General features: G+C 39.6%; 2 protein-coding genes across 2 annotated transcripts in view; one reads left to right on the top strand and one right to left on the bottom strand.

The window, feature by feature from the left end:
• The window catches only part of Cpox (coproporphyrinogen oxidase), a 12,897-nt gene extending 11,332 nt beyond the window's left edge, over positions 1-1,565 (bottom strand). Inside the window, exon 1 of the mRNA XM_090347486.1 lies at positions 886-1,565. Within this exon, the coding sequence (XP_090203612.1) occupies positions 886-1,429 (544 nt within the window). The 5' untranslated portion in view covers positions 1,430-1,565. The remainder of the gene's footprint in view (positions 1-885) is intronic.
• The window catches only part of LOC150069452 (uncharacterized), a 26,741-nt gene extending 4,253 nt beyond the window's left edge, over positions 1-22,488 (top strand). Inside the window, exons 2-4 of the mRNA XM_090347499.1 lie at positions 19,980-20,123; positions 21,002-21,127; positions 22,153-22,488. Coding sequence (XP_090203625.1) covers positions 21,041-21,127; positions 22,153-22,419 — 354 coding nt within the window. The 5' untranslated portion in view covers positions 19,980-20,123; positions 21,002-21,040 and the 3' untranslated portion in view covers positions 22,420-22,488. The remainder of the gene's footprint in view (positions 1-19,979; positions 20,124-21,001; positions 21,128-22,152) is intronic.

Here is a 22,488-nt window from a genome sequence, read left to right as displayed (position 1 = left end):
ATGGCAGCAAAATCCATTGAGGCAAAGAGGCTGCTGTATCCCTAGCAAGTCTATGATCGAGATGTGGAATTTCACTGCACAGGCAATGTCATATGACTTTTTAAGAACTGTGTTTTGTCAGATGCTTGTGGCTCACACTTGAAATCCTAACTGAAATCTGGGGATCCAGGTTCAAGGAAAGGAAAGTCTGTTAGGCTCTTAACATCCAACTAACCACAAAAAGAAAAACCCACAAGTGAAGCTGTGGCTCAAGTGGTAGCACACCAGCCTTAGACAAAAAATCCAAGTATGTGAGGCCCTAACCTCAAAGCCCCACAGTACATCAGATTCCCCCCCCCACACACACACACCCAAAAAAGTAAAAACCTGGATTACACTTATTTTGAATCTGAAGGATTCACCAAGTACAACTACTGAAAAACCAATCGTCTGTTTCGTGTGCAACAGGGGAAGAGGGGGGACTCTTTTTGACACAGACTGAGCTCTGGTGGATACCTGGCATGAAAAACCTGAGTCCTACATTCGATCTCCAGAGTACAAAGAACTATGTGGCAGGCACTTAGTGATGATGATGATGCAATGTGGGGAAAGTCCAGTCTGACCTTGCAAGCTTGTTAGTTGCAAATACTCCTTAGTATTTCTATGACGGTGCCATTGTGGAATGGTCAATATTTTGAAATAGCCAGTACTCGGTTGACAAGAACCCTCGGTCCACTCTGACAAGCACAGGCCTAATGTTCCTCCCGGGGGCCAATCTTTTCAAACGAAGTGGCCTCTGGGTGGGTACCCCTAACTTCTTGCACACACACCCCCACACACACCTTACCCACCGGTGGATTCTGCCGTGCAACCCTGGTTTCCTCCACCTCCACCTCGCACCCTCACCTTCCTTCCTCTCCCATCGATCCACCGAGAAGTTGGCCACGCCGTCTACCTGTGCCAGCGCCTGGCACACCTGGGCCTGGGTCTCCAGGATCAGCAGCTCCATCTTGGTCTTCATGTCATCAGGTCTCTTCCGCAGCTCGCTCAGGTCGGTCACCGGGGAGTCCATGAAGCAGCGGCAGCGACGGGCCAGCTCGTCCTCCTCCCCACCGCCACCGTCCTCCTTCTCCGGCCTCCCCGGCGAGGAGCCGCCGCGCGTCCCCGAGCTCTTGGGCACCATCTCGGCCCGCTGCACATGCCCGAAGGCGGCCGCCGCCAGCCCGGCCAATCCGGCCAGGGTGGCGGCCAGCCGGGTCCGCAGCCAGGGCCCGCCCTGCGCGGAGGGGCTGTGCCCCAGCCCGCGGCTGTGCCCGGGGCTGGCGGTGCCAGGGGGGCGGCACAGGCGTCCCGACGCGCAGCGCCCGGCCCGGGCGCACAGCTCGCCGCCGCCGCCCCGCACCCAGCTCCGGCAGCAGCCCGCGCTCAGCCGGCCCAGGGGCAGCGCCATGCTCCCTCACCGGAGCCTCAGGCGAGGCGGAGGCCTGCCGTGCCGGATCGCACCCGGGAGCTGACCCGCCTGGAGAGCCGGGGAAGAGCCAGCTGGAAGAGTCAGAGCTACCCACGGCGGCGAAGCGCCCCGGCCGGCGGGAGGCGGAGGATGCCGGGAACTGTAGTCCCTGCCTAGCCTCACCTGGATGCCGGGAACTGTAGTCCCAGCCTATCCTCACTCCGCAGCAGCCCAGTGCACGCACGCTGGGCCCGGGAGATAAGAACCCACCCCGCCCCGGGAGGCTGCTGGTGCTGGCCGAGTGCCCAGGCCCAGGCCCGGGTGGGGCTGGAGAGCTGCAGCAGCCCCGGGAGAGATAAAACAGACGACCTGGTCACGTACTACCTCGAGTCAGGGGCTGCCTCCTGCAGACCAGGCCGGGCTAGGAGGTGGGGGACACCACGAGGATCACAGAGGAACATCGAGACACACACACACCCGCCCTGGCATACTGCAGAATGCCAGGTCCTGGCTGTGGAGCTCTAGGATGTCTTTTCACCCCGCACGCCCTAGTCCAGGCAGGGGGTGCTGGGAGGGGAGGGTTACTGCCCTAGACTTGTGAAGGAGTCAGAGAGACCCCAGGGAGCTCCTGAAAGAATCCTAGGAAATGATTGTCTGGGATTAAGTTGACATCATGGTTCTGTCCTTAAGAATTAAAAAAAAAAAAAAAATTTCCCAGCCCTTGTTACTGCTGTGTCCACTTGATTTCACAAACAGGAAAAGTTGTTTAATTTATAGCAGGTCAGGAATTTCTGGCTACATGTTTGGGAGATTAAGAAATACATATTTTAAAAAAAAACAACTTATTCTACCATTGTAGAATGCTGGCAAATACTTATCCTACTATTGTAGAATGCGGACAAATATTTCATTACTACATGCAAAATTCTCATAAGGTAAGCAAGGTAAATATCCACCACCAAACCACTGCTCACCTGCCTTTCTTCTCCCACCCCTCCACACTTCAGTTTCTGCTAACAGTAACTGAAGCCACACCAGTCATTCTCACAACTTTTTTCTTCATCTTTTTTTGTTTTTGTTTTGTTTTTTGATCAGCAGTGGGGCTTGAACTTAGGGCCTAGGCACTGTCCTGAGCTTTTTCACTCAAAGCTATTCCTCCACCACTTTGAGTCACAGCACTACTTTTGTTTTTTTGGTGGTTAGCTGGAGATGATAAGAGCAATTGTAAGGAAATTGAAAGGCTTGAAAAAAATATATACTAAGCCAGACCTGAAAAAGCTTAACATTGCATGGTTTTCTTCATTTGTAGTAATTAAAAAGAATGTGCCTATAAATCTACAAGTAAACACAATGGATGGTAAAAGAAAAAAATTATACTTAGACATGATAAATTAAACAGTACTCTAAATAGTTACATAGTGAGACCAAAGGAAGATGTTTTTTTTTCCTTTTCTTTATTTCAATGTATAGAGGGGTTACAGTTATATTCGCCAAATAGAAGGTGCATTACTTTTCACACATTGATATCCCTTCTTACGTTTTTGTCCCCATTTCCCTCCCCCAACCCCTCCCCTCATTTTTCCCTTCCTATTTTAAATAAACAAGTAAACATCTATATAATATATCAGGTAACAAAGTGGGATACTGTAACAATATGAGATTAACCAAAGGGCAACACAAGAGAAGAGAGAAAAATATAATGCATACAGAATAACAGTCATTTATAATTAAGCTCTTTTTTCCATGTCCTGGAGGTCTATTAATTTGGCCTCATCCTATATATAGCCTTATGTACCTAGGACACAATGGAATTCTATGCTGTCATCAAAAAGAACGACATAGCACCATTTGTAAGATTGTAAGACTTGTAAGATTTGTAAGACTTGGAAAAAATCATATTAAGTGTAGTAAGCCAGATGCAAAGGAACACATCTGTAATAACTAGTATACATCTAGAACTCTCCTAGCAGAAGATACAATAGATCAAAGGAAGATATTCTTAACAGTAGATCACAAGAACTCAATAGCTATTGCATATGTGATCATATAAACTGACATTTATTCAAAAGGAACTCCCAAGAACTGCAAACAAGAATATTTTTATTATTTTTTTTAAAGTCTCATGGACTTTCCTTCCCTTGCTGGCTTTAAACCACAATCCTCCTCAGATCTCACCCTCCCGAGTAGCTAGGTTTACAGGCATGAGCCACCAGTGCCTCAAGGCTGGGGTCACACCATGTGCTCGTACCAGTTATGGACTGTATGTACTCATCCACAACTTCATCTGGCAATTCCTAGCCTGAGACATAATGTTAGCTGGGTCTGTAGGCTGCTAGTCCACTCCTAGCAGCTAGGTCAACAGAAAATAAAGGGCTGGGTTGAGAAGTTTAAAAAAAAGTACATATATATGTATATATATATATATATATATATATATACATATATATATGTTTCTAGAGGAGGAAAACCACTAGCTCTTAGCTACAATGTAATCTACCAAGGATCCTAGTTAGAAGAAGAGGAAAGGAAAGATAACCATTATCACTACAGGAAGGGCTGTTTGTCTCTTCAGAATGTCTGTGATAGGGTTTCCTTGGGTCTGATGATAAATTAAACTTGTTAATGAAAAGGAACCTCTCTGAAACATTTACTTGCCAGAAAACTGTGTTATTGCTATGATTCTGAAAATATCCATAAAGTTTATAAAGTTAATAAAAGATAAGCAAGAACAGGCCATTTATATTTTTCCACAGAAGCAGTCTTAATTTCCACACCTTTAGTGCTGTGCACAGAGCTTCCTTTTCACCTCTGATTGTCTGAATGGTCCCTACTACATTTTATTTAGATACTATACTGAGTAAAGGCCTTAAATATCTTGATTAGTGTGACCTGAAATCATCTTTCTGTGATTCAAATAGTCCCTAAGCCAGTTACTTTTATTTAAGGCTTAGTTATCAATGTGAAATAAAAGATATCCTACCTCTAAGCAATTTCATGAATCAGAAAGGTAGCAGAGACAAATAAAAAGTTCATGTAAGTTGTAAAACAACACGTGCAAGGAAGGAAACTGGGCAATAAAGCACTAGCCTAGCATGTGCAAGGCCCTGACTCCAATCTTTAACATCACTAAATAAAGATGGGTAATAGGATACTTCGTTGACTTTTGAATTCAGTTTTCTCCATGACTTTATATTCTATATTACCCTAAAGCCCCCTAGTTCTGACTTTTTATTCTAACTAATCCATATCTAGTAACCTTTCTTTTTACTAGACCCAGGAATATACTGTCAGTTTTCAGACTCTACACACTTTGGGCCAAGAGTGTGGCCTAGAGGTAGAATGTTCACCTAGCAAAGCATGAAGCCCTGGGTTCAATTCCCTGGACCCACATACACAGAAAAAACCAGAAGTGGTGCTGTGGCTCTAGTGGTAGAGTGCTAGCCTTGAGCAAAAGAAGCTCAAGGGCAGTGTCCAGGCCCTGAGTTCGAGCAAAAAATAATGAGAATAAAGAATGGCATTTCTAGACAAAGGAGTTGTGACAGTAGCACACATGTACATGTCTATAATGCAGAAATATTTTTGAAGGTGATTCTAGGAAAGTGAACCTCTGTCTTTATAACAAAAATAAGGAATCCAGAAAGAATGGTCAAGTAGCTTATAGGGGAAACAAGAGACAATTATTTGGATATAGATAGCTGTTTCTTTATAGAGCATAGCTGTTCTCATTGTTCAGACATAAGAGCTTCCCAGTCCCCCTATACCTTTGCTATGAAGAATGCTTACCAACTCCCCTTGCCTTTTTTGGCAGTCCTGGGGCTTGAACTCAGGGCCTGGGTACTGCCCTTGTACACATTTTGCCCAAGGCTAGCACTCTGCCACTTGAGCTACAGCACCACTTCTGGCTTTTTCTGTGTATGTGGTACAAGGAATGGAACCCAAGGCTTTATGCATGCTAGGTGAGAACTCTACCACTAGGCTATGCTCCCGGCCCCTCACCAACCTTTTTTATGTCATGAAACCAATGGATAGAATGGGAAGATGTTGGAAACACAGTTGTGCTGTACATTATGTGTTCCTTCTGTTAATCAGAAAAATAACTATGATTATTGGGCACCTTTGAAGTAGCCCTCCTATCAGTAAGAAATACATTCAATTTCTCTTGGGTTCCTACTTTCATGATGTCTTCTCTTTATGACTCTGGCAACCAGTGGCATTCAGGAAAGTTAAGGTGTTTCCCCAAAAGTCACCAGATGTCCATCACACTTGTAACTCTCTCAGAAAGTATGCGTGATCTTTAACTTCCATGCCAGCCAGGTGCTGGTGGATCATGCCTCTAATTCTAGCTACTCAGGAGGCAGAGATATGAGGGTCAAGATTCAAAGCCAGTCCAGGCACTAAAGTCTGTGAGACTCTTATCTCCATTTAACCACCAGAAAACTGGAAGTGGCGTTGTGATTCACTTGTGGTAGAGCACTTTATCTTTGAGCTGAAGAGCTGAGGGACAATGCTCAGGCTCAGAGTTCAAAATCCCACAACCACCAAACAAACTTCTATACCAATATATTTTGGGAGATCAAGAGTCAGTTCTCGGGCCGGGAGTTTGGCCTAGTGGTAGAGTGCTTGTCTAGCATGCACAAAGACCCAGGTTCAATTCCTTGGTACCACATACATAGAAAAAGCTGAAAGTGGTGCTGTGGTTCAAGTGGTAGAGTGCTACCCTTGAGGAAAACCCAAGGACACTGTTCAAGCCCTGGACTGGGAAAAAAAAAAGTCAGTTTTCTTTGATTGCTGATTCTGCCTAAAGGAATCTTTTTGCTCATATCTGGTTAGGTTGATACCCGCTAGTAGAAGTCAAAGAGACTGAATAAGCAGGAAGGAAAAAGAAAACGTACTCTTACTGCAGACACATGGAAATTGTGGTTCTAGTTGCCTAATAATGAAAATGTGTGCCCAGATCAGTATAAGAAATGGAAAGAAAGATGTAGGACGTGCTCACGGTGCTTAAGTAATGGATTTACCTAGAATAATTCCTAAAACAAAAGGATAAGGGCCAAAAGTCAGAATGGAGGGCAATGGACAAACTTAGGGACAAAGAAAAGTTACAGGATGTCACAACAAAGAGGAAGGTGACGTGGAGGGCAGGTCAGGGGAAAAAGATCATGCTCTAATCAACATGGGATGTAAGTAAAAGAAACCATGTTTATGAGACAAGAGACATAGGAAACATAGAAACTTCAGCATGTTTCTATTTGCCTTTTTTGGGAGAAAGTACAAAAAAAAAAAACCCCAAAACCTACAAACACAACTACATTCATCATCAGGAAACTTTATGATCAGATCTAAGGTTCAGTTTCTTTCCTTCTTTCCTCAAATTATACCACTGGGCCAACTCAGGAAGGGGGGGGGATGGCAAAGATGATTAGGATGAAAGAGAGATGTTAGATTTTAATAGGTATACCTCCTATAGACCTGGTTTTCTTGCTCCAAATACTCACCCCGCAACCAGCATTCAGGTAGCCTTCATCTCCTCTTCCCAACTCTATCTGCAGGGTGATGAAACAACAAAGTTCTATTAACTTTTGTTCAAACAGTTCAAATCATTCTTTTCTGTTCAACATAAATTTATTTAGCACTGTTTGTGTGCTATGTTTCCAGCTACCTCAAAAGCAAAGAGAGGCACTGAGGGCACCCCGAGATGATCTCTTAGGAAGCTGAAGCTTAGACAAGTACAGAGTAGTCCAAGTCTGACTTTTGTCCACGATGCTATTATAACATACTGCTCTTCAGCCCAACCAGAGCTGTTAACCAATCACCCAATGCCAACAATGTAATTAAATGTACCTACATCTTATCAGAGTGAGTACATAATGGAGCTATCAGACTTCTATCCTCCTACAAGCAGTGATTCCATTAGATCACGTCTTCAAATAAATTATTCTGGTCCTCATTTGCATGATTCTGCAGGCATCCAGATATATTATTCTTATGGGATGGAAAATACTTTGATATGCTGTCTTCCCATTTTTTTTCTTGCCAGTCTTGGGGCTTCAACTCAAGGCCTGAGCACATCCTTGGGCTTTCTTCAAGGCTAGAGCTCTATCACTTGAGCAGCAGTACCACTTCCAGCTTTTTTCTATGTGTGTGGTACCAAGGAATTGAACCAGGGTCTTCATGCATGCAAGGCAAGCACTCTACCACTAGGCCAAACTCCTGGCCCCCTCAAACCCATTTTTTGACAAAACATTAAAAGTCAGAGTAAGTTACTCATGGAAAATTCTAAACCAATTTTTGTTTAGTGATTTTAAACAGTCACACTGAGGAGTAAAGCATTTTAATTCTTTGAGCTTTTGAAGGGGAGTTTGAACAGCACTTGTGCTTCTGGTTTGTTTTGTATAAACTATGACAAGGAGAAGGCATTTTTCCAATGTTTTGGTGAATCGTCACATTCCTTTCTAACACTGGATCCGCTTCCAACATTTTGTTCTTTTTTATTTCAACTGTGTGGGTTATTCTAAGAGCTCCTTTATGGAGACTTTCCCCACCCCCCTCTTTATTCTGTTCCATTCCTTTTTGTTGTTGTTGTTGTTGTTGTTGTTTTAAGCAACCTAACTCTCTCTGTGTCATTTTCATACACCACCAACAGGTTCTGCATGTGTGTCATAAGTTCGCCTTTAGTAACATCTGTTGGTAGTTGGTTCATATTGCTTAGATACTTGGTCAAATATTATTCAATATTTTCTGTGAGGGTAGTTTTTCCATTGATTTTAATATTTAATTTGGTGAACTTTCTCTCCTAGAGAATGTGGTTGTATCTTAGCCAATCAATGGAAGACCTAAGTGCCATAATAAACCGACCTCTCCTGAGCAACAAAGAATTATACCAATTCTGCCAGAGAAAGCTCTCAAACTGTAACTACAATATAGGCTCCTTCACTGGTTTAAAATCTATTATTTTGCCATATACTGGGCTATAGAACTTAGACTTGCCCATCGCCAAAATCCTTGAAATAATCTATCTCTCTCTCTGTTGTTTAATCTCCCTCTTTCAACCTCTCTCCATATTATAAATGTATGTAATATATATATATATTGTACATGATATGGAAAATACATTTAATGTATATTATTTCTGATATAAGATATATCATATATTAGGGATCACATAATAGTATATATGATAATATATTATATATAATGTATAATATACATTATATGACTACACATACTACTGGTTCTGCTTCTCTAGAAATCTTTAATAAAATCCTCAGGCTAAATTGTCTCCAAAGGTAACAACATCAACATTCTCCACCTCAGTTATCTATATAGTTTCAATTGTGTTAACTATAGTTTCATTTCTAGTATTACTATTTTCTGATTCTTTTCACTTTCATCTTGTTGACCAATTCTCTCTTTTGATTAATGGTTTTATTTGATTTATTGATTTATCAGTTATGGGGCTTGAACTCTGGGCTTAGACATTGTCCCTAAGCTCTTTAGCTTAAGACTAGCATTCCAGGCCAGGGGGGTTGACCTAGTGGTAGAGTGCTTGCCTAGCACGCACGAAGACCCAGGTTCGATTCCTCGGTACGACATACATAGAAAAAAGCTGGAAGTGGTGCTGTGTCTCAAGTGGTAGAGCTCTAGCCTTGAGAAAAGTCCAAGGACAATGCTCAGGTCTGAGTTCAAGCCCCATGACTGCAAAAAAAGAAAAAAGACTAATATTCCACACTTGAGTCACAATGCCACTTATCGTTTTTCTGGTGGTTAACTGGAATAAGAGTCTCATGGACTTTCTTGCCAAGGCTGGCTTTGAACCACAGTCCTCAGATCTCAGCCTTCCGAGTAGCCAGGATTACAGGCATAACCTGCCAGCACCTGGCTTTGATTATTCATTTTTATAAGGAATCTCAAGGTCCATCACTGCCAGCCTGAGTAGCAGGTCCCTGAGACCCTGTGAAAAGATGTGACATGACTGGATACAACATTATGCACACCTGCTACTTGTGTATTTGGGGTAGGAGGGGAAATAGATTGATGTAAAATTGTTCCTTTTTCCACCAAAAAAGAGTCTCCAGACACACCGGAATTATTCACATCAGTGACTCTATTAACAATTTGAACTATATTAGTCCTTTCTTTTTGAAAGATCAAAATATAGTAGCACTTGTTCTAAAACAACCTGCCCAAACTATCCTATGATTTATATATATTGTAGATTAACCTGAAGATGTCTTCTGTAGATTTTTGAGGCAGGAAATCTTGTGAGGAGGATGTTTATATGAACCATGAAGTCACCCAACCAGACTGAGCACCAAATCCTAAGAAGGTGAAGTATTTTTCATATAGTGTCTAAGTCCTGTAGATATTGGAATAGATTTCTAAGAACCATGGCATCTTTGGACTGCTTTACCTAAGAGATAGAGTCACAGAGTAAGTAGTTCTGGTTATCATCCCCCGAAACCAAATGGGTGGAGACTGCCATAGCGATAATCAACAGAAAAGAATACAAATTTTAGAAATTTGAAGTCTTTGGCCTAGAATCTATATAATGAAGGAAAACTGTTTGTATACCTATTACACTGAGATAGAGTTTATGAATACTACCAGGCATTAGTCTTCATCATTTTTGCATTATTAAATATTCATTCAAGGTATTTGCAAATTAAATAGTGAAACATTTCTTCCTCTGGATATCATTTTTATAAATGTACAATTTAGACAGATAACAAGGTCACTTTCTAATGACTGGTGAGAAGAACAAGGAACAACTTCTAATCTCTCACATTCTTTTTTTAGTTAAAATTAAACTTAAAACTAGCTCCAGGAAATATCTACCTTCTCTTCTTAATGTATCCTACAGAACCTCTGTTCCTTACTTGTAAGATAAAAATAGTAGAAAAAATAATAACAGAAAAATATTCTCAGTACTGACCATTTAGCAGTATCCAGAACATAGTAATTGTTCTTAAACTTTTATCTATTTGTTTATCTCTGAAAACAAAGGTCAATTTGTTACAAGACCAAATTTCTCCTTAGCTATCTCCCACATTTCCCTTTTATTCTTTTCAAGAAACCATTCTAAAATCTAGGTCTAGATGTTTTTATTTCTCCCTTTTTTATTCTGAAATAACTGTGGTCAAGTTTCATTAATGAAGAATTTAACTGATTGTATTAATAAACAAAGGAGAAGATAAAGCATATGTATATGCTTTATGTCTTTGTGTAATATATACATATGTATATGTGCATATATTCTACAATGTGGTTTAATTTTTATTACAAAGTTTTTAGAATTATCTCTCCTAAAATATCTCAGGACTCAGTGTTCCTTTTTAATGCTTCTTTTATCTTCAGATGGTATGAACACCATTATCTTTAGTTAATGATGTGTATAGCATTGACACATGGTAAGTATCTCTGGACTAAGTTTATGGGCAAGTCCACAATAGCTGAAATTAACCCAAAATGTTCTACACTGTGAAAATTCTAAAACAGAAAACTTTAGTGTCTGAAACTGTAAAAACTAAATGGATGAGCCTATAGATTAGAAATTTTAGAACATTTCTTGAACTCAAAGATTAACCAGTAGGAATTACTCAACTTGAATAATAAAGAAGAAAAAAGCTTTAAATAAGAAAAAGAAGAGTTTCAGTCAGAGATAGATATTAGCAGAAAGGGGAATGAGCTAATAAGAATGATGAAAGATGAATAGTGTTAAACTAGATTGTTGGCAGCAATAAAAATAAAACAATGGGGCAGGAGTTTGGCCTAGTGGTAGAGTGCTTGCCTAGCATGCACGAAGACCTGGGTTTGATTTCTTGGTACCACATACATAGAAAAAAGCTGGAAGTGGTGCTGAGGCTCAAGTGGTAGAGCTATAGCCTTGAGAAAGTCCAAGGACAATGCTCAGGCCCTGAACTCAAGCCCAGGACTGGAAAAAAAATAAATTAATTAATTAAATAAAACAATGGAACCTGCTGAAATTGTATGAGAAAGTTCATGAAGGGAGAATAATGTAGGGTATGAAATTGGTTGAAATACATTATGTTATATCTAAAAATGAAGTCCTCCCCTGTATAACTAATATGAGTTAATAAAAATGTTTTAAAATAAAGAAGAGCCCCAATGACCTCTGGACAGTATGAAAATCTCTATGTATCTTTGTGGACATCAAGACTTAGAAGAGAGAAGACACGGAACAAATCAAATTTGAGAAAATTGATGACTCTGACTTCTAAAATGTAGTAGGAAATATCAACCATGATAAAGACAAAGAAAAGTGCACTTTGAAATTTTGTAGTCAAAACGGAAAAGCATCAATGACAAAGAAAAAAGCCTTAAAGCACACAGATAAAAGACAGACTTATATAATCAGGAAGATGATAATCACAAGGATCAAGTCTAATAGGCCAAAGCAATGCTTAAAGTCCTGAAGAATCCAAGTCCACTAATTTTATATTCTGTCTCAGTGAAGATGTTTATTAAAAATAAGTGTAAAATGAGGCCAGTAGTTTGGCCTTGTGGTAGAGTGCTTGCCTAGCATGCACAAACACCAGGGTTCGATTCCTCAGAACCACATATACATAGAAAAAAACAGAAATGGTGCTGTGGCTCAAGTGAGAAAGCTCTAGCCTTGAGAAAGCCCAAGGACAGTGCTCAGGCCCCAAGTTCAAGCCCAGGACTGGCAAAAAAAAGAGAGTGAAATGAAGACATTTTAAGATACATAAAAACTGAAAAACCTATAAAAGACTAATTTGTATGTCCTCAGTGAGTTAAACAAAAAACAGCCAAATAGTTGCAGTATGTTCAAATTCACTAACAATTCATGCCTCCCAGATTAACTTCTTTGCCTACATGTATACTTAGAAAAAAACTGAGTAACCAAAGTTAAATTTGGATATTGTCTTATTTCAAATGAGCACTTTTCTCCCCTGGACAAGTGGTCTAATCATTTGCACATAATGCTTCATGTAGAAATGATTAATTCATCATTTCCATGAACTACAACTCAACCAAATGGCCAAGCGGTTTCTTTCTAATAAGGGAAAATTGCAACATCATCTTTAGTAGTGAAGTGTGTTACAAGGATCTTTACAGCAGTCACAGAGAGCAGAGTGGGCATCCACGATGAGGTGACTTTGAAGTGTGTGTGTGTGTGTGTGTGTGTGTGTGTGTGTGTGTGTGTGTGTGTGCGCGCGCGCGCTAATGTTAATATTTACTGAACTATAACCTCTAGATTTTTCCAGAGCCACACTATAAATACTTGGCCCTTGGTATTTCTCTCTGCACCAAGTTAATGGGGACTCCCCAGATTCCCCCTGGACAGAACAGCACAACCAAATCCCAGTTTTAAAGGGGATGATAGTCTAATCTTGCATTGAACAGGGTCATATGTATTTGTTGTTCTGGCAGAGGGTTACGGAATGGTCCTTAGAGATATAGTGAGATCTAAATTAAATATTTGAAGAGAATATTCCCATTACAGTTCTAATGGGCATTCAAAGGTCATTCAACTTGACAAAAAAGTACCTGTAAGAGCAATTCTCTTCGGTCCAGATTGTAAATATTCCAGAGAACTATCAAATCTACAATGACAAAAGACCTAGAATAGTCATAGCTAAGAGTCTGAAGCTGCAATTGACAAAGCAATTTCATTATTTTCATCATGTATTTTATTTTAGGATAACAAATGCTAGTGATGTCAGGAACATTAAGTTCCCTTTTCTATAATTAGTTTATATTATTATCAACTATTTGGATTTTGCTTCATTGAATTTTGTCTTCCTTACCTTGTACTCTAGAAGGCATATATACTTGGGGAATGGAATACAGTAAATATACAAAGAAGCCACCAACAAGCCACCACAAGGACAGTGCCCAGGCCCTGAGTTCAAGCCCCAGGGCTGGCAAAAAAAATAAAAAAGTTTTCCGTGTGCTGGTGGTCATGCCTAAAATCCTCATTACTCAGCAGCTAAGATCTGAGGATCATGGTTCAAAGCTAGCCCAGGCAAGAAAGCCTTTGAGACTCTTATCTCCAGTTAAACTCCAAAAATGTAGAAGTAGAGCTGTGGTTCAAGTGGTAGAGCACTAGCCTTGAGCACAGAAGTTCAGAGATGTCTCCCAGGCTTCAGTGAATATGCTTTTTTTTTTAGCCCTTCTCCACTGCCTGGGATACGAATGTAAGGATAAGAAGTAGATCAGCCACTCTCTATCAAAATTGGCATCTGTGTGTTGACTGAGGACAACGGAGTGGCAATATTTACCCTAGACTGTTCTTTCTTGGCATATATATCATATGAGAATCAAAACTTCAATATTATTTTAACCATTGTATCTTGGGGATGTTAGGTTTATAGACATTTAAGTCTAACCCACCAAGTATTGTGGTTGGCTTCTTATTTGGAGATAAACTGCAAAGAAGCCTAGCACCTTACCACATGGCAGGATTACATACAGAACAGTATAGAATTAATGGATTCTCTTCCTTTCAATTTTCCTTTTAAGAGAAGTAGAGAAGAAAATGATGGCGACTACAAAAGATGACTAATAGCCATGGAGCCATTATTTGGGAACTAAAAAAATTACCTCTTACAGAAGAGATGTGAGATTTTCCATTTAGCAGTAATTGTGTTCTGAGTAATGGACTTCCATTCCTGAAAAACTAATGTGTGGGAATGTGGACTTCTAATATTTAAAGTAAACTTTTAAGAGCAGCTGAAGTCTAATGATCAAGACTGGTATCAGTCACAAGTCATATAATTTATGTGACAAAAATTAATGTAAGCTAATATTAACTAGCTCCGTCATTCACAGGGTAATAAATTATACTACAATAGCTGACTCTGTGCATCATGAAGTTTGATTTTTTTTTTGGTAAGATGTACAATAAAATAAAATCTGACACAGAAAATACAACAGTTATGTAATTCTCATGTGTACACACTAGATGGCACTCAGCTATTAGGTCTCAAGTTTGCATATAGCAGACTTCTTTTGAAATTTTGTTTGGTATAGCCAAAATACCTTCAAAAACCTCACTCTCAGCCAGGCTCACACCTATAATCCTAGCTACTCAGGAGGCTGAGATCTGAGGATCAACGTTCAAAGCCAGCCTAGGCACAAAAGGACCTGAGACTTTATCTCCAATTAACATCTAGAAAATGGGAAATTAGGCTTGGCTCAAGGGTAGGGAAGTAGCCTTGAGCTGAAGAGCTCAGGGACAATGCCTAGGCCCAAGGGTAAGGGCAGTAGCTTTGAGCAGAAGAGCTCAGGTACAGCACCCAGGCCAAGTTCAAGCCCCATAACCCACAAAACACACACACACACACACACACATACACACACACACACACACACACACACACACACAAACACCTCACTCTCCCAGTACATCAATCATCCAGATAAATACCATCTAAAAATTAATTTTAATTTTTTTTTAATTGAGCACAAGCTACCAAAAGGCCAGAAGTGTAGCTGTAGCTGAAGTGGTAGAGCACCAGCTTTGAATTCAAAAGTTAAGGGACAAAACCCAGGCACTGAGTTCAAGTCCAACACCAACACACACACACACACACACACACACAAACATGCGGAGATTAAAGAATGCACTTCTGGATTAGATGTGGTTCAGTGAAAGAATTAGCATAGAAAATTTTGTTGTTCGTGGCTGTGGGCTTGAACTCCTGGCCTGGATGCTGTCCTTGAACTCTTCAGCTCAAGGCTAGTGCTGTACCACTTGAGCCATAGCACCACTTCCGATTTTCTGGTGGTTAATTGGAGATAAGAGTCTCACGGACTTTCGTGCCTGGGCTGGTTTGGAACCTGGATCCTCAGATCTCAGCCTCCTGAGTAGCTAGGATTATGGGCATGAACCACTGGTACCTGGCACTTAGAAAATTTTGAAACCTAGAGAATATTATATATAATAGATAAAAACCTACAGGTAAACAGAAAGTTCAAAAAACAAAGCGCATGAAGAGATGAACTAAAACCAAGACTGTGAAAGTCAGAAGATATGTTCTAGAAGATAGGATAGATATTAAGAAATTGCTTTTGCTGAAAATCACTGACCCCTATCAGAGCTACAAATGTCCAACGGATGACTAGAAGTGGGATAAAAGTGTAGTATCTTTGCCCACATTTTGCATCTGACTGGATCCTCTTAGTCACTCCTGAAATCATGTTGGGTTGCAAGAAAAATAAGACTAATTCAGGACATGACAAAAGAACAAAACTACCCCGAAGGAGAGGAGTAAGCAGCTCACAGAACAACTTCCCAAGTAATGACAGGTACAGCTAGAATGATAAGGTGTGCCTGGGCACATTACACTTCCCCCACCACATGATGACAATCACATTTCTCCAGAATCATCACAGAACTAAAAATGACATTATGATCACTCAGGCTACCCTCTGCCTGGGACAACCTCTCTCTTCCTGACCCAGTTCTTTTTCTATTTAAATCTAAAGCTCATGTACGAAAGATAGAGTAAAATGTTTATTTTACCACTATCACTGGTATGCCCAAGCATAAAAAAATGTAATCAATCTCTAATCTCTGCCTTTCATATCTCATTCAGGGAAAAGGCCAGATCTGACATGGAATTGAGACTATGACATAGAAACTGAGATACAATACCATGCCTCCTCTACTCCCTGAGGTATATACTAGTGAGACTGATAAAAAGTGGTTAGATGAAATAATCTTTAAAAGCAACTAGGTCACACACACACACACACACACACACACACCGAGTTTTGGGTCTGTATGGAAGAGAGGATTTTATAGCTCTTCCAGGAATATCCAAACAGTCATGCCGTCTTTTAGATGGTAAAATCTATATCCTACCAAATTTCTCATTTTATCATTGGGACACATAAACAGTAATCCTCCAGACTGAACTGGCACATACCCTTATGCTCACTGACGTCAAATCTCCCGAAAAGTACTGCAAAATTTGGGGAGGAGAACTTGCGTAATGTTTTATGTATACTATGAACAAAAACTATGAACAGGCTGTCTTGATCATTTTCTTTCTTTGTTGCTTGCTCTCACCACCAGAGGCCAGAAAGTATGGCAGAAAGCCCCAGCACTGCTGCTTTCCTCAGGATAGGCCTTGGAGCTACTGAAACTCCCAGCATCCCAAGACAGTAGTACAGTGGTCTCTGGGGAATGTTTCCTTGTCCACGACTCAGTAAAGGCATTTGTGCCTTAAAGAATATGTTTTGTTACATAGCCTTTAGGAATATTCTGGAACAGTTGCTCCTCAATAAGGCAAGTAGTTGTGGCTCACATCTGTAATCATAGCTACTTGAAAGGCTGAAAGCAGTAGGATGGATGTCAAGGACACCCTTGGTAGAAAAGGTCCCAAGACTCCCTCTCAACCCATAGGTGGGCACAGTAGCATATTCCTGTTATCCCTAGATACACGAGTCTGAGATTGGGAAGACTAGGTTGGTAGGCCAGTTCAGGTAGAAAAATCTGAGAGATTCTTGTCCATGGAAGGGAGCTGCACTAGGTGATCCAAGAGAAGCCAGGAATCCTATAACTAGCCAGATTATCAGGGCTCTTGGAAGAAGAAAGTAGTCTGGGTAGAAAGGAAGAATGTATCCCAAAAGGAACAGTGATATGAGGATTAGACATCACTGTTACAAATAAAGCTTGACAGGCCCCAGTAATCAGAATCTGTATTTTAACCAAAGCACCAGATGATTCAAATGCAAATTGCAGTTGGCAAAAGCACTTTGTAAAAGCACAAAGTTTGAAAACAGCTTTCTTCCAGAGACTAAACCAAAAACTGTTGGTGGCAGGGGCAGTTTGGGCTCAGTGGAAATAAAAATAAAGTCCATCTCACCCCAAAAGCTGTCCCAAATAGATGGATATGGATATACCATTTTTGTATATGTATATGTTTTTATTTGCTTCCTTTTCTCTTCGGCTTTTTCTTTCTTATTCCTTTTCTCTATCACTTCCTTCCTTCTTTTTCTCCTTCTCTTTCTTTGTCTTCCTTCCTTTCTTCCTTTTCTCTCTTGTCTTTTTTCTTTTTTTCTTTTATAATTTTTTATTGTAATTAATAAAAGGGTTACATGATATTTTCCAGATAGAAGGTGCATTAATTCACATACATTGATACCCTTTCACATGTCTTGCTACCCATCACCCTCCCCCCCACCCACCACCTACCCCCTGTCTTTTTTCTTTTCTTTTTCCCTTCTTTTATCCCTTTATGTCTTTTCCTCTGTTTTCTTGTCCTCTTGGACTGTGTTTCACTACTAATATGGCCAAGCATGCACTATTCCTTCCTTGCCTCCTGAATACATGAGATTACAGACTAGCACCACCACACCTGGATAAAGTTCTGCCATTTGAGATCAATGGGAACTGGCTTTGATCAAACCCAAAACCTACCAAACATGTGGGAGTTCTTATGCCTTACATAGATTAAAAGTATCTTTAATCAACTTTAGCACTTATTATCTACAAGTATCCCAATGTAGGCTACAGGAAGGCTAAGTAAGGAATGTGGACCTTTCTGCGTGCTAAGGAGAAAAACAAAGATATAATTAGTGACGCATACAGATCTTTGGAACATACTGTGAGGGAGAAGTTAAGAGGTTTCCAACTATAGTTACCTTAATTTAGAGAATCTGCTGCCCAGTTTGTCCCATAACCAATGTGTGCCTCTTCTCCATTATAGTCTTTCTTCCATTTTCATTTCCCTATGTTACTACCTTCCTTCCAAGGCCAATTTAAAATGTCAATTGAGGTAATTCTCTCCTTAAAGATAACTTGCTTTTAATGTATTGGAAACATATTTATTTCCTATAAATTTTCTGTAAATAATAATAGTAGTAATAATCATAAATAACAAGAAAATGTCAAGTTATTGTGGGAGGAGTCACCCCATGGTAGAAGGTCTGCCTAGAAAATTTAAGATTCTGAATTCCATCTCCAGTACTGCCAGGAAATAAAATCCCAAAATGCCAATTTATAATTGAAATCTTCCCTAATTCCCTCAGCTTATGGGCTTGTATTAATTAAGAATTCCATTTTATCCTACCTTCAGATCAGTGGTGTCTGTTGAGGCCTGGTAGAAGACATGGGGGTTTGCAGGTTCCCTTATAAAAAGAAAATGAATTACATATGGGCCCCTCATCATTTTTGAAGAACAGGGAAAGCTAATGATGCTACGTACAGATAACATTTCTGTTCAGGAATTATACCTACTTTGTCAGATAGATCATGGAAAAGAACCTGAATATTGGGTAAGATAACATCCACTTCTCAGTTCAGACTGGTTCATTCATCCAAACTCTTTTCTAATTGGTAGATTAGTAGATATTAATCCCAGCTGGAAGTAATTGTACCTTGTTGGAATAAGTGGGCTGGTCGTATAACATTTAGTATTTAAGATAGCCCTCTTCCCTTGTGGGTAGCACATATTATGGCTGAATTGCCTAAAAGCAAGATGGAAGTGGGGAGTCCAAAGTTCCTTGTTAAGACGGCTAATGTCATCAAGGTTTTCAATGAAGCAGCGTCTCGTAGTTTGCATATCAGTGATGTTTACTTGTCAGCGGTAAGTATGGGTTCTTGATTTTGACTATGGAGATGGTTTAGTTATCATGTGTGTGAGGATATGTTTACTTCCTTCTTACTAATTTTTACCATTATATGTTTTGTTGCTTGATATAAGGTGAAACAGCAACTCAGTGCTCCTTATCTCAATGCTATTACCAACTATAGAATATGATTGACACAATCACAGTTCTTTCAGTGGGTTTCCATAATTATGTTGACCTTAACAGTGCAATGGCATACAGAATAAGATATTTTATACCTACATGCTACTTTATAAATTTATGTAGAAGTGTTGGGCTTCATAAAATTGATTTTTATAACTACCAGTTAATTTTTTGCTACTCTGCTTTCACGGATCTATGAAATTAATGGATAAAAAACACTCCATAAATGTTAACCTGACCATTTTTAAAAAGCTATGATACCAGAAGATTTGGAAAATAATAGGTGGCTGCTTTGAAGTAGACTGGGTTCAAGAGATAGAAAAGCCATCAGTAAATCAAAGGACAGAGAATACTCAAGACTGACCAAACCAGTCAATTATACTGAAAAAAAATCACTGAGATAAAGTGAGGCTTTGGTCTTAAAAATAACCTGCACTTACTCCCTCATTTCTCTCCATTCTTTTTTAATTGTAGGGGTAATGTATAAAGGGGTTGTAGTTACATTTGTTAGGTAGTGGGTGCATTATTTCTCGCACATTGATACCCCTTCTTCTGTTTTTGTCCCCCTTTCCCTCCACTCCCTCCCTCCCAATCATCTTGTTTTCCCCCTTCACTTCCTTATTTCAAATACACATATATACAATATACCAGGTAACAAAGTCAGATACAGTAACCACATGAGATTAACCATAAGGGGGGAAAAAGAGAAAAGAAATAATTGCACATAGTACACTAAAAACAACAATCACAAAGATAAAATTCATTTCCACTTTGTTTCTTTCCTCATCTCTTACCTTTATCCCAGGTCTGTTACCTCAAAGAAGAGACAGAAAAGCCAACGTTGGTTGCATTCCTTGAAGATCAGGCTGAAGTGAAGAGGTACCAAGGAAAACAGTTCCTAGATTATGTAAAAAGACGTAAGGGGACAATCAGCCTTCAAGACTATAAGGTAGCTATAATTTGCTATGATAAACTACACAGTTTCTTTTCTGGGCTTAGGAAATAATTATTTGACACCCCACTTGTTACTTTATACTCATATTCCTACAAGGATTTCTTAGTGAGGTGTGCTTGAGGGCAAGCAAGTGTCAACAATCTTGAGTGAAACTTTGTCACTATACAGTGGTTGGTTTTTCTCAATGAACTACAGAAAGTATGGTCTTGGGACCAACAACACCAGGACCATGTGAGGATTATGAGAAATGCAAATGTTATCAACCACAGCCCAGGCCTGGAAGTGGATTTCTCTGTTGCTGTGGGTCCACGGAGTTGGCTTAACAAGCTTGCCAGATGATCTTAATGCTCTACGTAGTTTGAGAAGTAGTCATCTCCTGACTTCATCCTAGAGCTGTTAGCATCCTATTTCAGATCATTTAATTCAGGTATAGCCTTGTGTTTAATATAGCCATCTCTATAAGGAGCATTCCAACCTACATGAAATTTTAAAAAACTTAGGCTTTAATTTTAAAGATGTCTGCTAATAAGGAGTGAACCTTTATTTTTTTAAACATATCTGTTAATAAGTGAACCATGACCATAGAATTATAAAGCCAATGGAATATCTATCTATCTATCTATCTATCTATCTATCTATCTATCTATCTATCTATCTGTGTGTACCTATGGAAATATATATATATGTGTGTGTACCTATGTGACTATGTGAATATGAACGTATATATTCATGTGTTTACATACATATATTCAATTGATCCACTCATTCTATATGATACAAATTTTGTAAACCACTGGAGACCACAAGCCTAGACCACAAGCATAATCATCACATTGTGCAAAGTCTTTCACTTCCTTGTTCCTCTTCAACAGAAACCTGATGTAGAAAAGCAGAAGAATATCATAGGTGTTATGAAAATTGTTCTTGATAGAGAAAAAGATATAACTAATCTTCTACAAGATCTAAAAGCAGATGCTTCGGAAGCTAAAGATTCTACTGTAAGTAACTACCTGGTTGTTTTATTTTCACTCTAGATGTGAGAAACAGATCCAAAGAAAATCAGACCAACTAGTATAGTCTTCCAAAGAAATATGTGGATTTATATCTAGGTGTGAGTTTGGAAGAGTATAGACCATTATACAACAGAATACAATTCAACTCAAAATAGAATGCCTTCAAAGAAACATTGTGCTCTTTATGATTAGACAAAACATTTGCCTATTGCTCTTCTCAACTAAAAATGTCTAAATTGGTAAGAAATGATGTTGTTGGCTAAGAAATGATGTTGGCTACATGGCATACTTTTAGAACCCAAATCCTAAACTGTGGGGAAAAAAACGCAGATATTGATAGTGATATGTCTAGAAGTCTTTCTGGTTATTGGTGGACATTCTGCCTCAGTGGTAACTACTTAATGACTAGCTAGGTACCTTCTCAGGAAACCGTAATGAACAAAATGACCTCATGCAAAAAGTTCTAAGTCCTAGTTTGACAATGGGGTGAACCAAGACCACAAACCAGGTGCAAATGGCTGTACCGCATATGTCTAAATCTTTGAAAATAAGCTATGGTTATCTATTCAAAACTTCTATATATGCCTCAACAGAAGTGAAGCCATTATAATGGCACCTCATTTTTTCTTTTAAAATTTTCATTATCTTTAAATAGTTGTACATAGGAGTTGCCATTCAGCAAAAAGCTTAGCTTGAGCACATGAGAACCTTGTTTCTTAATCCCTTGATGGAAAATACCAACAGTCATTGAAAGTGAATGCTCAGATTCACCTGGAGGTCTTGAGGTCTTGAATTGTCTTTGATCAATGCCCTTGCTACTTCCATATGAACACAAATCATCTCCAGTAAGTTTTGAAAATGAAAGTACTGCTTTAATGAGTCAGGAGTCTAACGTGAGTCTATATTTCAGACATACTCCATTGCTGTTCTTTTAATGGGCTATATTTTAAGAAAACTGACTCACTGCAGATAGGGTTCTTAATGTGAATGTTTTCCTTGTTTTATTTTAGCTCATAAGAATCTTAAGGGTTGCCCTGACTAAGCAAAACAGGAATGAGAAATTTCTGAAACACCGAATTGATTATGAGACAAAACTACTAGAGATGAAAGAGGCAGAAAAAAAGCAAGAGGCAGAAAAAAAGCAAGAGGCAGAAAAAAAGCAAGAGGCAGAAAAAAAGCAAGAGGCAGAAAAAAAGCAAGAGGCAGAAAAAAAGCATGAAGAGACAGCTATGCAAGAAGAGCCAGTTACTGCCATGGATACAGCTCCATCCTCTTGATGCAGCCATTCAACTTCTGAAAGCAGCGAGCCAAGTTTCCCATGTCAGTCACTTCTCATCCCTCCCATG

This window comes from Megascapheus bottae, chromosome 1 (assembly GCF_031878675.1).
Source record: "Megascapheus bottae isolate mThoBot1 chromosome 1, mThoBot2.hap1, whole genome shotgun sequence".
Lineage (NCBI taxonomy): Eukaryota > Metazoa > Chordata > Mammalia > Rodentia > Geomyidae > Megascapheus > Megascapheus bottae.
Note: the sequence above shows the minus strand (reverse complement) of the source record. Positions and strands in the feature narration are given on the sequence as shown.